General features: G+C 46.5%; 1 protein-coding gene across 1 annotated transcript; it reads left to right on the top strand.

Moving 5' to 3' along the window:
- Positions 1-5360: 5360 nt before the first annotated feature.
- LOC140213353 (putative nuclease HARBI1) lies at positions 5361-15269 on the top strand. Its single transcript, XM_072284602.1, has 5 exons — positions 5361-5480; positions 6157-6259; positions 13558-14099; positions 14173-14314; positions 14779-15269. Exons 1-5 carry the CDS (start codon positions 5361-5363, stop codon positions 15267-15269), a joined length of 1398 nt encoding a protein of 465 aa, XP_072140703.1.
- Positions 15270-15470: the final 201 nt, after the last annotated feature.

Raw genomic sequence — 15470 nt, 5'->3', positions numbered from 1 at the left:
CACTTGACACATTACTTAATCAAGGATTAGAGAAGGCTTACGGAAATATCTTGGAAAATATCTACAAAGATTCCACAGCTACCCTAAATCTCCACAAGAAGAGTAGGAAGATACCTATAAAGAAAGGGGTCAAAAAAGGCGACACAGTCTCTCCAATGATATTCATTGCATGCTTGGAAGAAGTATTCAAGCTAGTAAATTGGGACGGCTTAGGAGTAAGGATCAACGGCAAACATCTCGGCAACCTTCGGTTCGCAGATGACATTGTCCTTTTCAGCAACACTGGGGACGTGTTACAACAAATGATTGAGGACCTTAACAGAGGGTTTGCAAGAGTGGTGTTGAAAATTAATGTGCAGAAAACAAAGATAATCATCAATAGCCTAGCAAGGGAACAAGATTTCAGTATCGCCAGTCAGCCTGTAGAGTCCGCGAAGGAATATGTTTACCTAGGACTCATAGGGGACCCCAATCATGAGAAAGAAATTAACAGAAGAATAAGTTTGCGTCAGAGTGTATACGGCCGACATACTCAAATCCTTACTGGAAGCTTACCATTATCATTAAAGAGAAAGATGTACAGTCAGTGCATTCTACTGGTGCTAACATATGGGGGAGAAACCTGGATACTGACAAAGAAGCTCGAAAACAAGTTAAGGACCGCACAAAGAGCGATGGAACAAAGAATTGTTGGTCTAGCGTTAAGAGACAGGAAAACAGCAGTGTGGATCAGAGAGCAAACGGGCAGAGCCAATATTTTAATTGACATTAAGAGAAAAAAATGGAGCTGGGTGGGGCATGTAATGCAGAGGTTAGATAACCGGTGGACCATTAGGGTTACAGAATGGGTGCCAAGAGAAGGGAAACGCAGTCGAGGACGGCAAACGACTAGGTGGGGTAATGAAATTAAGAAATTCGCAGGTACAAGTTGGAATCGATTAGCACAGCACAGGGGCAATTAGAGGTCGGAGAGAGAGGCCTTCATCCTGCAGTGGACTTAAAGTAGGTTAATGATGATGATGTATACACATGTAGCTAAAGCACTTTAATGTTACTGAAACTTGCAGCACAGATTCAACCACAACTGTTTTAAGATGCATGTGGCGCGCCTTAAATATCATTATTTTCATAACTCCTTTTGCTTTTGATATACCTGTGCATGCAGCAGCTGATGTGGGAGAACTTGCATGGCCTAAAACATGAAACCTTTTTTACTATTTAGAAAACTATTTGGTAATATGGAGTATGTCATGCATGCACAATCCTATATATATAAGGCTTCAATTACAAAAAGGCTTGCAGTTTACATAGTAAAATTATTCTGTGAAGGCTTTGGACTGTGACCTTCCATAAAAAAAGTTCTAATCTTAGCTGCCAAAGCAACTAAAACATTATTAAGAATGAAATTGTGTTTGCATTCTGTTCTTTCTCCCGCAGATGTCTCAAGATTTTGAATCAGTTATAAGTTCAGAGTGGGCACTCCACCCTCTCGCTTTCATCGCATTTTTCTCTTCTAGCTGTTTCTTTTGTCACCATGCAAACTTGCCCAACTGTCTGCTTTTGCCTTATCAGCACACTGTTTTCTTAGAGGCGATGTGAAGCTTTTGAAACTGACTTGCAGTACATCTACAGAGTGTTATGAAGGTGGAAAGTGCTTGGTTTAAGTGAAGGGTGGTGCATCACTTACTGACTTATTCCACTATCACTAATTAGCACGCGGAATGCTTGCAGGTTTTCCTAAACTCTTTTACCATTCTTTTCGCTGTAGTATGTGTGATGCAATCACATTGACTTCTGTGCAGGAAGGACATCACTGTCATTACTTTTTCAAGACGTAAGGCAGTTCAGCACATAATATTAAGGGCTCTAGCCTTCTGCCTTGCATGCAGCAAATGCAATTATCAACAAGGCATTACCTTTTCTTTGCTCCTTTTTCGCCCTTTTGGCAAATCCACCAAAACCTTCCTGGGGCGCTTCTCCATGTAGGCGTGCATCTCCTCCATCGATTTTGCAGATAATATAACGATGTGGGATGCAACCCAAACACACGCAGGCACAAATAGCCTACAAGGCCTACTTGCATAATGCTCCTGCAAGCACGACAACGCCGTTACAATCCAAGGAAAGGCGCCGCCTTTTGGAGACTCTACAGTCGTTTTGAAGCACGCCTACATGAAATGCTCATGGTGCAATCATTATGCGATAGCGTATATTGAAAATGAAAGACTCCAAGTGAATGCACATACAGGTAATCCTACCGCCACTTTCGAGGCGTAACACACATAGTGTGAAAAGGTCTAGGTAAGCTGCTTCCCGACTTAAGTTATGTCACTACGGCCGCTGCCTATACACAACGCCCGCTCTGCGATCCATGACAACACCACGAAAGGGTACGAATGGAGCTTGACGTGTCACTTACCAGTGAGATGCAGGATTCGCGCTTCATAGAAATCGCCGTCTGTGTTGTCGTCTCCAGGCCAGCAAACGCTGTACGATTTGGTCGACTCAAAATCGGCAACGTTCTTAGGCTTGAAATCACTTATGGCGCAGTGCTTAACGACAGCCGTCTTGCCATCGAATTTATACCGCGCAAACGCAAACATCGTCACACAGCTAGGATGCAGTGGCTAGTTAAGAGGCACGAGCGAACCAAGAGCGAACTGTCACGCAGTCAGAGCAGGCACTTGTCAGATCCACGTGTTAACGTTATACCACGTGCTTGAGATGTGACGTCGTATTGACGACATTACCCAATGTCATGTGATCTAAGGCGCGAACATACGAAAGTGCCACACTGCTTTCGTGCTAGTGTAGCTGTTTGCGGGACGCACAATAGAGCCTTTTCATTCAAAACGCGTACTAAATAAAGTGAAACAGGTGTCCCCACTAAATGAGCCACCATGATGCCGCAATAAGGTTAGGAAATGTTGGCTGCACTTTTTAATCTTTCTTTTTTAATGCAGACTTTCGTTACATCTGCGTCAAAAGTTAATTTTGCACAAAGAACGGGAAGTTTCCGAGAATTACATGCAAGATAGATTAAAACGGCAAGGTGAGTGGGTGTAACAAAAGCGAGATGAAATTTTTTTTTCTAAATTCGGTATTCGTATCATATTGCATAACGGGTCACTCTGTATACATGGCATTGTATATATCCCATGACTTTCTTATACTTTTAAGTTTATCTCAATTGACAACAGCGACAATAACTAATAATAATAGGGAAAATGCAATTATTCTGTGGAAGTGGAATCGCCACGTCGTGAAATTACTCCTTTGAAAGTTGGCAGTGAACAATTTTTAGGACGCTGCACGTGTACACTGATGCAGCTGGACACAAAAGTGAAGGCAACTTTTATGCTTGGCACACATTTGCAGTCACAACTTGCTTGCTCTTTTCTGCATTATTTCACTTTTGGTAAGCTACATGGTGTTTCGATCGTGAATCCTCGAAATATTTTAATTGTGAAGCGTGCGGCGCTTGAAGCACGATTGACTGTCGACCTACGCTGCGTTGGATGCGCCCAGTTACCATCCTGAAACACATCTTTTCTTCCTGCTTCCCTTCCTTTCTTTCTTGTTCCTGTGTTTTCTCTTATTTTTTTTATTTCCTTAATTCATATTGCGGTCTTCTAGTTCGTTGTCCTCCCGAAAAAACACTGGCTTAATTCTCAGTCCCGCGGTTGTTGTTATAGCGCACGGGCTAGTCTTGCTTCGGGGTTTTGACGGTTGTTAATCTGTAACTTTTCCATATATGGTCATGCACAAGCTTCTAGAGCGATTCTTTAAAACTGATGGTAGCGCTAAAAAGGACGAACACACGGTGAAAAGACGACACGACTACGAGGAAACGCTACTGACAACTTGCTTATTTTTTGATAAGGGTTCAATATTTAAGAGATATTCAATATTCTAGAGCGAACAACTAACATTTCAAAATATGAACCAAGCATAATTCTTGCAAGCCAAGAACAATAATGCATAGTGCTTTATGCTTGAGTGTTTGTACAAAACATGCGAATATTTATGTGTGATAGGGAGGTATATGTTCTACGACTTATACAAGTGGACATTCAGGAAGCTGTTTATACAGCGAGATATAGCAATGCATGTGCTGCGGTGACGGTCCCGACTCCCCCTATTTCTTTAATGATGGAACTTGTGTTGGGAAGAATTGATTATACGAGTGTGCGCTGTAGTTATACGTATGTATTAGAGTGCTGCAACTTATGATGATCGGCAAAAGTGGTGGAAAGCGTTTAGAGCCCCCTGCACATGTATCTTGACTCCTGGGATTTCCGCCAACATTGTATAATCTACAGAACGCAGATCAAAAGTCATGTAAAAGAACTATAAAGGATGACTTATAATTTCGGTATTCACAAGTGTGCTGAATCGGGCTGGTTCATCCCACGCACTGTGGGAATCAATGTTATGCGAAACATTTGCATACAGCGGGCTCGTTTGGGATTACGCAAAGCGTTACCAGGTACATATTTGTGCAATACGAATAGCTCTGTGTCTGACAGGAGCGTGCGTATTACGACATCAGCAAGACGACGGGGACGACCATCGCGTGACGACGACGGCATGATTTCTATTCCGGCTGTTGGGTCGACGTGAGCTTATACGACATGCCGATTGTTGGTTTCAACACAGGTATACTGGACGAGCGCAAGAGAGAGAAACGCTAATAAGTGGCCTCATCAGCCTAAGTACAGCGTCCTGAATATTTCGCTGCGAGTGTTCTCAAAAAGGTTTTGTGCTCACCCCTGCACTCTTCTTGCTCAAATTTTGCAGAACGAGCGCAATTTTGCATCGAATTCGTTTAGTATAACACTTCGCACATTTGCTTGTTTGGTTTTTATGAAAAAAGTGCAAATATACTGCGCATATGAGAATGCAAGCTGCTACCGTGACTGCGCAAGCATAAACTTGTTTCGCCGCCTGCCGTCAGCCGCAGAAAGCAGCGTTTCAAGGAGGGCATTCGCCTGTCCCAGGAGTGGGCAACACGCGGAAGCCTTCCCTGAAACTCTGCTTTCTGCAGCTGACGGCAGGCGGCGAAACTAGTTTATGTTTACCAGCAAGGAAAAAAAAGCAGCGGCCAGGTGGCGACCACCAATCGTTTCCATCTCACAAAACACAATATATATCCATTGCTCACGCATGGCTCCATAAGCTTGGATAGTAGGCCGCGCGGTTTGTTTTGTACATGCCTCCTTTTGGGGTTTCGACTAAGTTTTGTGGTATTCCGAAGGTGAAGCTAGCTCTTAGTTGTGTTTACCCGCAAGTATTTGCAGCAGCAGTAATAAGCGTGCCGCAGGCCCAGCCTGCTCTCTGCTAGTGTTTGCGCGCTCAGCATGTCGCAGAAGACGCGAGGCCGCTATAAGCGGTACTTGGAACCGAACTCAACTGATCAAGTACCAAAGCAGACCCTCAGCAGCATTGCCAAGCGAGCGAAAACACGCAGCGCTAGCAAGGTACGTGCGATGCTGATAATTCAATAATTATAACAAGTTCTTGTTGGGTGGGGGGGGGGGCAGTTTTTGACCTGCCACTTTGGTTCAGTGGCTGTGGCGTTCTGCAGCCGAGCACAAAGTCGAGTTCTGTGCAGAGAAATATAAACATCGTTATTGACTAGTCCGAGGACTGTTGGAGGGGCCCCTAATCCATGGCTCCCATGACGATTGCCGCGGCGCCGCTTTACGATGCAGGCAGAAAGTAAAAACCGTCCTGTGTAGCTTTTCGTACAGAGCTCGATCAAGGCTCTAGTCTAGAACGGGAAAAGCAACTGCGAGAGCATCAGACGACCACAAGGGTCAAAAGAGAGAATGCGTCACTTAAAAGCACGACGTAGCTGAGCCGCAGCGAATTGCACCGCTTTTTCTCAAGCTCTAAACAAAAGACTGGGCGTGAACGCGTTGAACTACAACAGAAGAATTGCTGCTGTGCCCTATATTCAGGTAACAAATCTAGAATGGAAAATGCAGTTGCAAAAGCTATCTCTGATTTCGATTGCTTGTGTAGGCAAATGAGCATAAGCAATAACTGAGCATGTGACAATGTAGGTAATTGTTGCCCTCAAATATAATACTGATATGGGCACGGCGGTACTACTAGCATGCGGTGCCTAATCTTCTCATCTTCGTTGTGCAGCTCGCCCTTGGTCTGTGTTTTCATGGCACCAAGAGCAGCATCGACCATCCCGGGATAACCTTTGTCACACCACCGGTGAATGAAGCGCTCGTCCACGTGTGGGGTACGCTGACCTCATCAGACCATCATCGGCCAAGTCACCTTGAGACGGCAACGTGCGCAGACTGTTCGGCGCATAAGCCACTACGAGCGCCACCACAAGAGTGGACCGTATATATCCCGCACGGGCACTACATCGGTAGTGGGCACGGCGGCACTACTAGCATGCGGTGCACTAATCCTCTCATCTTCGTTGTGCCGGTGAGAAGGCCTTTTGGAAGATGCTTCCGCTCTAGCGACCGTTTTTTGGTAGTGCTGCCGTGCCCGCAGCTATGTCACGGGGTGTTTGATATGACTGTATTTCTGTGGAAGTTGCTACTGTTATCAGGAGACGTCGAAACAAACCCGGGCCCTGAACTAAAGGACATCGTTAAGCAACTGAAGGAAATTGCTGCTGATATCAAAGAAATAAAGGAAGAACGTCTTGCAGATATAGAGACCAAATTAGATGCCATAGCACTTCTAGAAAGCAAAGTACAATCTTGTCACACCGAGATTTCCAGCATGAGTCGCGTAATAGAAACAATGGAACAAAAAACCGATGACCTTGAGAACAGAAGCAGGAGAGCTGACTTAATAGTTTATGGCATACCGGAATAGGAAGAAGAAACGAGCGACAGTCTTGAGCAGATAGTTAGCAGAGATATCATACAAGATATCCTAGAGCTGGACCCAGTTACGATAGAACGCATACACCGGTTAGGCAGACCGCAAGCGAAAAAGACTAGGCCGGTAATTTTTAAACTTCTAAATTCCCGCGACAAATCGGTAATATTGAAAAAAGGTTTAAAACTTAAAGGCTCGAAATTTGCCATTGGGGAAGATTTTTCTCCTAAAATACGGTACACTAGAAAGAAACTGCGGAACAGTGCCAAAGAAAATCGCGAAAAACACGACGTCTCCCTCGCCTTCGACAAACTGTACATTAACAGTCGCGCCTTTGTTTGGGACGACGAAACCAATGACAAAGCACCCCTTAAGAAAACGAAGCGGAATCAAGCAAAACAAACGGCCCGCCCATGACGCGGAGAAGAGCTCGATAAGACAACAATCATAAATGTGAATGCAAGAAGCTTACTAAACAAAACAGAATTTTTCGAAAATCTGTTAACTGATCGCGAACCTGATATAGTCGCCATCACGGAAACGTGGCTTTCACCGGATGTTTCAAACCATGAAATCATTCCACCGAATTATTCAGTCATTCGAAAAGATCGGGGTTCCCGTGGGGGTGGCGTGGCTTTTGTGTTAAAGAAAAACCTTCCATTTGTTTTACTGCCAGATGTATCAGGTGCTGAAAGCGTGTTTTGGAGGATTCTTTGTAACAATACTACTATTTGTGTGGGTTGCTTCTATAGAAGCCCCTCTTCGGGTGATGAGAGCATTTCTGCCCTTCATGAGTTTCTACACCGATATGCTAACAACTGTAGAATTATACTTATGGGAGACTTTAACCTTCCAGACGTAGACTGGGTAACTATGCATCACACATCATCTTCTTCAGAAATTCTGTTTGACCTAATATTATCATTTAATCTTCACCAAATAATCCTAGAATCCTCGCGTAAGCAAGGTTCAGCAAACAGTATCCTTGACCTTATACTAATCAGTGATCATTTTTCAGGGCACCAAGCACAGACAGAAATTATTCAAGGCATTTCAGATCACAACGTACCGCTATGCTTGTTGCCTCTGGAATGCTCGATAAGAACGCGTTGTAGTACGTCTATAGTACCCAACTTCGAGAAGGCGGATGACGCCAGCATACTAACCCACCTTGCGCACGAATTTTAAGCCTTCACTGAAATAACCTACGACCCGTCAGTCGATGTGAACACAGCCTGGCTTCATTTGAAGAATATGGTTTGCTACTGTGTAACTAACTATGTTCCGTTAAAAAACAACCGACCACAAAGAACAAGCCCATGGATAACTCGGGAAGTCATCCACGCAAAACGTCATGTAAAAAGGATACGTAACTCCATTAAAAATCATGGATCATGCCCATCCAAAACTACCAAACTAGCATGCGCAGTAGCACATTTTCGACAGACAGCCAAAGAAGCTAAGGAACATTATTTTCATGTAACGCTGCCTAACTTTCTGACAAACAGCCCTCAGCGATTCTGGAACCACTTCCGCCCTACTAAAGACACGTTATCGGACTTGTCTCCTGAGGAAAAAACTAACAACGCTAATGCGTACAATAACTATTTTCACTCGAACTTCACAAAAGATGACGGTAACCTGTCAGACTTGAGTAGCAGTTCAACATCGCGCATCGATCCTTTAATCATATCTGACGCGGGTATCCTTAACGCGGGTATCCTGAAGCGGGTATCCTCACCCTTGACCCTAAAAAAATCATGCGAACCAGATGACATTCCAAACCATTTTCTAAAGAGATACGCAGAGTGGTGCAGCCGATACTTGGGCCTCATATTTCGAAAATCCCTATCACAATCATCCTTACCCGACGACTGGAAAAATGCGAAAATCATCCCAATACACAAAACAGGAGACACCTCATTGCCCTCTAACTATCGGCCAATATTTCTTACTAGCACCGCTTGCAAGATGCTCGAGGATGTCATCCTTAAACACCTAACAAACTTTCTTGACACTCACAACTTAATAACACCACACCAGCACGGATTCCGCCATGAATTGTCAACCGTCACGCAGCTTACGGAAGTTGTGCATGACCTCGCATTTACCATCAATAACTGTAGCCAGACTGATATAATATTATTAGACCTTTCCAAAGTATTTGATCGCGTATGCCACAGTAAATTATTAACAAAATTGCGAGGTTTTATTGGGGATGGGGAAATTTTAGACTGGGTAACAGATTTCTTAGCAAACCGGACACAATTCATACTATTTCAGCATGTGGAATCTGCGACAGTGCCTGTCACATCAGGCGTCCCCCAAGGATCCGTGTTGGGGCCACTGTTATTTTTAATTTTCATTAACGACATAACCAGAAATATTGACTGTAGCATCAAACTGTTTGCTGATGACTGCATCCTCTACCAAACAATTAACACCTACGAAGATCATGTTTCGCTTAGCAACTCACTAGAACAACTAAATGAATGGTGCAAAAAATGGCAAATGACGATAAACACAACTAAATCAGTTTGCATGACGGTAACACGAAAAAAACAGCCTTACGAGTTTCCATACTTTATTAACGGCACAATGCTAACGAACGTTCACCAGCATAAATACTTAGGCATCACTCTAACTTCTGACCTGAGATGGGACGCGCACATTGCCAACTTGACCTCGAAGGCATCCCGTACAAAAATGACCGTTGATTAACCATTGATATATTGTTGGGGAATTGTTGAAGCAACGGACTTCAATAAATTTTCAAAAGCAATTGAGTTCGCTCAACACTTGCGCAAGAATATTACCGTTGAGTGTTCCCAATAAACAATTTATTGGGTAATTTGTGTTGATTTCTGTAGTTGTTTTTGTTGTGTAGCAGTTGAGTCCAGTATACAATATTTACGACTCGCATATGAAGACATTCCAAAAATTTAATTCGAAGCGTTCCAACCTCATTCCTGTCACTTTACGGCAGGTAGGTTCTTCTTCCGCCTCGTTTTAATAAAAAGAAAATAATGTGTGACCGATGGGGTGGCATTGAACGTCGGCCGTCAAGCCCGGTGCTCTAACCATTAGGCCACGAACGCGCGCATGCTCCACTCGTTCGAAAGCCAGTACGTTCCGAAATGCTTGGCGCGTGCGCAGCGGGCCACTTCCTCGTGCTGTCGCTACAGCTGGCGCTTTCAAGCGCCTATCTCAGGGACCGCCCCACTTTCGTAGTCATTTTCGCTCTGTAAAAACTGCAGCGTTATGCCGCGTTCAGACTACAGTCGCATCCGCTATAAGTGGCGTATTTATTGCAATTTACGCAACGGCTGGAACGACTGCTTACGCAGCTAGCAACCGCCTACGTTCACATTGAGCCTTTCGATAAGATACGTTTTTTGCGACTGGCCAATAACTGTTCTGGGACAGCCGCGTTTCGCATTTTTTAACATGGCGCCGATCAGCAAGCGGCTGTTCGCGAATGTCGAGGCTCTTCAAGCCCAAAGTTTTCAGGCGCTGGTCACAGAGTATCGGCCTCTGTCGCACTTCTTCAAGTAGTTATTCATTGCTGCATAGCGAAGAAGCTTCCGCACTTAGCATCATCACTAGGCGCGGGCAATGTACACAACACAATGAGACCGGAAAACCGCACTGCACTCAGGGACACCGCGCGCCGTCGGCGCGAACCCGGGAAAACGTGGATGGCGTCGGCAGCAGCAGCAAGGAACAGCGTTGCAACGCCGGATGGCTGGGAAGGCGGTCACCGGATGAAAACGCGGAATATGTGGAGGCCGGAAGCTCCGTGACCGGAAGATGCAAACCGAAACTGCTTCGTGCATTGGCGGCGTTGTAACAGTCGTATCTGTTCCTGTCGTAAAAGTAGCGGCTACTCCAACGTTTACGCCCAGGCTGGTTGCGATTGTTGCGTACTTTCCGCTAAATGCAGGAGTAGTGTGAACAAAGTAGTTTCGCTTTTTGCGTTTACGCTTACGTTTCGTGCGAACGATCCGTACGTAGCGCACGTAGTCTGAACATAGCATTAGACTAGCTTCATGACCACCCAAGTTCATAACGATTTATTTCTTCGCCGGTGTACAAATGCCATCGTCTTTTTAACATACACTAGATGACATAGCAATTCGCACGATCCAAAATGAGCACTTTCGGGGAGCAGAAGAATGCGAAGTTCACTCGCAAACACTGTGACTACGCGCATGTGGAGTTCCCCAAAAGTAGACACGGTGGCAGCGCGGCCGGCGATAAGACAGACGCCGACACGCGATGACTCTACATTCGAGCATCCGACGCGCTGTGGGAACCGTAGGATGCAAGTGGCGCACACGCTGCAAACATACACGTGAGAGATCTTCGAATTTCCTGCGTCACACCCGCTGTCCGGAAAGTAAATATAGCTTTTTTTTATCCAACGGCCGTGGTACTAGATCAAACAACGAACACGCTTTCAGATCGCAGCGCGCTATAAACATTGACTTCAAAGAGCTTCTGATTCAGAAACAGCCGCAACAGTATCGCAGCTAATTGCTGTATCTGCGCCTGCTCCCGACTCTCGCCTTGCAAGAAGCATGCGATTTATTTGAGCCTCGCCGAACTGTCGTCGTCCCGTCTCCCAAGCCTGCAGGGGCGCTATTCTGGACATTCCGCCATTTTCTTCGGTGCGTGACGTAGGCGTGACACAAATAAAATGGCGCTGGTGGCCCAGTTTTGCTTACGTAACGTGACGTCAACTTGACGTTTCGCCTAAGAAACTGAAATGAAGGCACTTAATGTAGCGTTATCAGTAAAGCAAAACAGTTTTCCTCCGCAGTGAAAATAAAGCAGCTATCTTAAAGCGTATGATTATGCCGTCGAAAACGCTTCTCGCTTCCGTCGTCTGCTGCGTACAAGCCGTCGTCTGCTTCAATAGCTAGGATGCGTGTCCCCGGAAAATGGAATGAGTCATCGCATGTTGGCGCCAACGCGCTTGTTTTCTTGCTTGAGACAACATACGCGACCTACCAGTGGTGATGCGCGCACGTTCTAGGCCACGTTATCGCTATCTCGGGAAACGCAAGTGACTCAGCCCGACTGGGCTGGCTGAGAAACGGCCGAATATCACCGATAGCGTTGCGTGTGCCAGAGATATCCACTAGCGCGACGCAAGCGCCGGCGCTGCGATCTCTTGTTCATTTCGCTGGTTACTCGCACCGCGGGAGGAAACTTCAAGGCGCCGCCTTGCGTACATTTCTTTTTATAAATTAGAAAGAGGCCATTGTCATAACTTTTGATTGTGCGAAAAGGCATTAATCTTGATTACAATACAAATGCAGCAGTGAAAAGTGGACAACAGTGCCGAAAGTTTGCTATGTTCAACCAATATTATTTCGTATAAACGCGTTCTTTTAAAAAGTGGTGGCCCCAAAAACAAATGCCAACACCACCCGAGAGCGATGCAAATACTATGAGCACGCGTTATTTACAAAAGATTTTCGTGGTACCAAACGACGGGGAAAATGTGGATTTGCATATGGCTGCTCATTAGCATAATTCGCGCGGCTCGTCGCAGCAAAAATTATGGCGGAAAATCTCAGCAATGGCGGCCCAGCGCAACGTCATGCATCCTCAAAATGACGTTTACGAAACAGCCCTTCCTGTGACGCTCCCTCACGAGATATTCCTTCAGCCAATCAGCAAGCTGGCATGGCGCACATCTTGGATCGCCACCACATATTCGCGCAATTGCAGATGCATTGCACTGGATTCTGCACGCTACCGCTCACAATTTTTTTGAAGCGCTAAGATCACTATATATCTGCCAAGGACCAAAAGAGTGTATTAGTCCATAAATTTTGCAGCTCCACGTCACGTTTCGTCATCTTGATGAAAACGCAAAATGACATTTCGCAAAACTTCCGTTTCCCGGCACAAATTTCAAAGCACGTGAGCTCTCCACAACCAATCAGTGTCAACATGGCGGATAATGGCGGCACTGCAGCCGCCTTGCGTGTCGAGAATAGCACCCCAGGGGCCGAATCTTATAACGGTTCGGAATACGAGCCGTTCGCTTCGCCGCTTACGTCACTAGATGTGCCACTCCCAAGCCGGTGGTGGAAGAAGGGGAGGACGCGACCAATAGATGAGAGGGTGCCACCTCTGAAGTGTACGTCATTATATGACGAGCTAATCGAGAAATTGCAAAATGTTTCTGCTTGCTAAATAAATGTAAAATATTATACGCCAAGTTCTGAAGTATAAACGTGTGGTACCGGGCGTTTACGCAATGCAGAAGTAATTTATTAATGTAATTCTTTTTTATTCTCTGCCGACAGACAGTATCGCAAGCGTAAATGAGTTGGAAGAGCGCAGCGCTATGTCGTCTGCTACCAGGAGCTCGCACGATGCACGCAACAGGAACGCACTGCCGGCACTTCTCAAGTAGCGAGCGCGACAAAACCGTGTCTGGGTCGGTATAACGTAAAACTATTCCGTTCTGTTTCTATTCCAAAATGGCTGACACCGCTCGCTCATTGGTCGAATTTTTTTTAGGCCGCGCCCATTTTTCCTGCCTGTCAAGCGACGTCAGGAATGCTCACAAACTGCCACGTCAAAGTGACGTTTACGCACTCATTATGCTAAATTATGCCGAACAAACCCGCCAAATTCGTGGAATAACCGGTGAGTGCCCCGTTCCGTTTGGAATAGAAAAAACTGGCGGCCTTCGTGATTGCTTGGCGGCGGCGGCTCGTCAGCCCGGGCGCGGGAGGAGGGAGCCCGAGGATGCGTTTGACATGCCAGACGATCAGTTTCGGCGGCACTTTCGCGTGAAGAAAGAAACTGTGCGGTGGCTATGCGACGAAGTGGTGGAGGAACTCGGAGGCGTGAGAACTTCAGCGCTGTCGGTGGAGCGGCAAGAGTTGTGCGCGTTGCGATTCTTCGCAACGGGCAGCTTTCAAGCCTCGGTAGGGAGCGAGGAGACGATCGGCGTGAGCCAGCCTGCGGTCAGCAAGTGTGTGCGACGCGTGGCGGAGGAAATCGTCCACGCCGGGGCCCGCAACAAGTGGGTCCATTTCCCGAGGACGTCGGAGGAGAAGGCGGCCGTGAAGGAAGGGTTCCTTCGACGCGACTCCATTCCCGGCGTCATCGGATGCGTGGACGGCAGCCTTATAGCCATCATCGCACCGAAGGGCGAGCAGAAGGCGGCATTCATGTGCCGCAAAGGCTACTGCGCCCTCAACACAATGTTCGTAAGTTTCTTAATTTTTGTCTAATTTGAGCGTCATAGCAACGCGTGGCTTATGCTGTGCGCGCTCTCGTCAGATCTGCGACGCAGGCATGCGGATCCTCGCCGTCGACGCTCTGCGACCGGGGTCAGACCACGACGCCCACGTCTGGAGAACTACGTGGTTGCGTCGTCGGTTCCTGGAAGGGCATATTGCCAAGGCCGGCGAACACCTCCTCGGTGAGCAGCGGGAAAATTTTGTACAGTTGCAATTCTGGCAGCATGCAGCAAAGCGTGCTCGCGCCGTAAGAAAATATTGAAGCCCGAACCCCTTATGTTATAGTCCGGTTATTAAGTATAGGCGAGATGTAGAAATTTTCCAATGGTATCTGCACGAAACAAAGTGACAACACCTGCGTTGTACTTTAAACTCATTTTTAATGCAAGTGTACAGTGCACGCGTTGTCACATTCTTTTTTACACTGACAGTCATTTGCGAATGAAGACTACACAAAGAGCTGCCTTGCTGCAAATAGGGATGCTACTATGTCCCAGCTATTGTTATCTGTGATCACAGCTGCGTCAGGTGCTCGGCCTGTATATTTCTTTATTGCAGCCTTTCTGTAGTAGGTGCATTTTACATGACCCATGCTTCGCGTACTAAACTTTGTGCAGATTTCATACCATGTTTTATGATCCTGCAGGTGACAGTGGCTACCCCCTGGAACCATGGCTCCTGACCCCAGTCACAGGCCACCCTGCCATACACACTGCAGAAGGCAGGTACAACACTGCACATGCTGTCATGCGGTCCGTAGTGGAGCGGTGCATTGGGCTTCTGAAGAGCCGCTTTCGCTGCCTTCAGCGGTACCGCGCCCTCCACTACGAACCAGACCGCGCTGCCAACATCGTTGCAGCATGTGCAGTGTTGCACAACTTGTGTCTTGATGAAGGTGACATGTTGTTGGATGATGTTAGTGATGACAGCAGCAACAGCAGCAGTGACGATGAAAGTGGCAACCCCTCCCCACAGAAAGTTCCCCGAGTGAGGGCAGCACGCATGATGTACCTGAGAGGCTGCGCTGCCCGGGATAATGTTATTCGCTCATTTGGCACGACACGGCAGCAGCACCAGCACTACCTGCAAAGGGTGCAAGGGCGGCTGCGTCGACAGCAGCACCGACAGCAGCAATAAACACGTGCCTGACACTGCAGGCAGATGTTTATTACTGCCGTCTACACACCTAATAGAGAGCAGGAACCAATGGGAAGAAATGTGTGCAATTAGTGGATAGCGTGCTGTTTTTTATCGAATCTGCTCAATCATAACCAGTGTTTTCACGTGCCCTCTGCCAGTGAGCTGTCACTACCGGAGATGATTGCATCATTCCACTGT

The sequence above is a fragment of the Dermacentor andersoni genome, chromosome 9 (assembly GCF_023375885.2).
Source record: "Dermacentor andersoni chromosome 9, qqDerAnde1_hic_scaffold, whole genome shotgun sequence".
Classification (NCBI taxonomy): domain Eukaryota; kingdom Metazoa; phylum Arthropoda; class Arachnida; order Ixodida; family Ixodidae; genus Dermacentor; species Dermacentor andersoni.
Note: the sequence above shows the minus strand (reverse complement) of the source record. Positions and strands in the feature narration are given on the sequence as shown.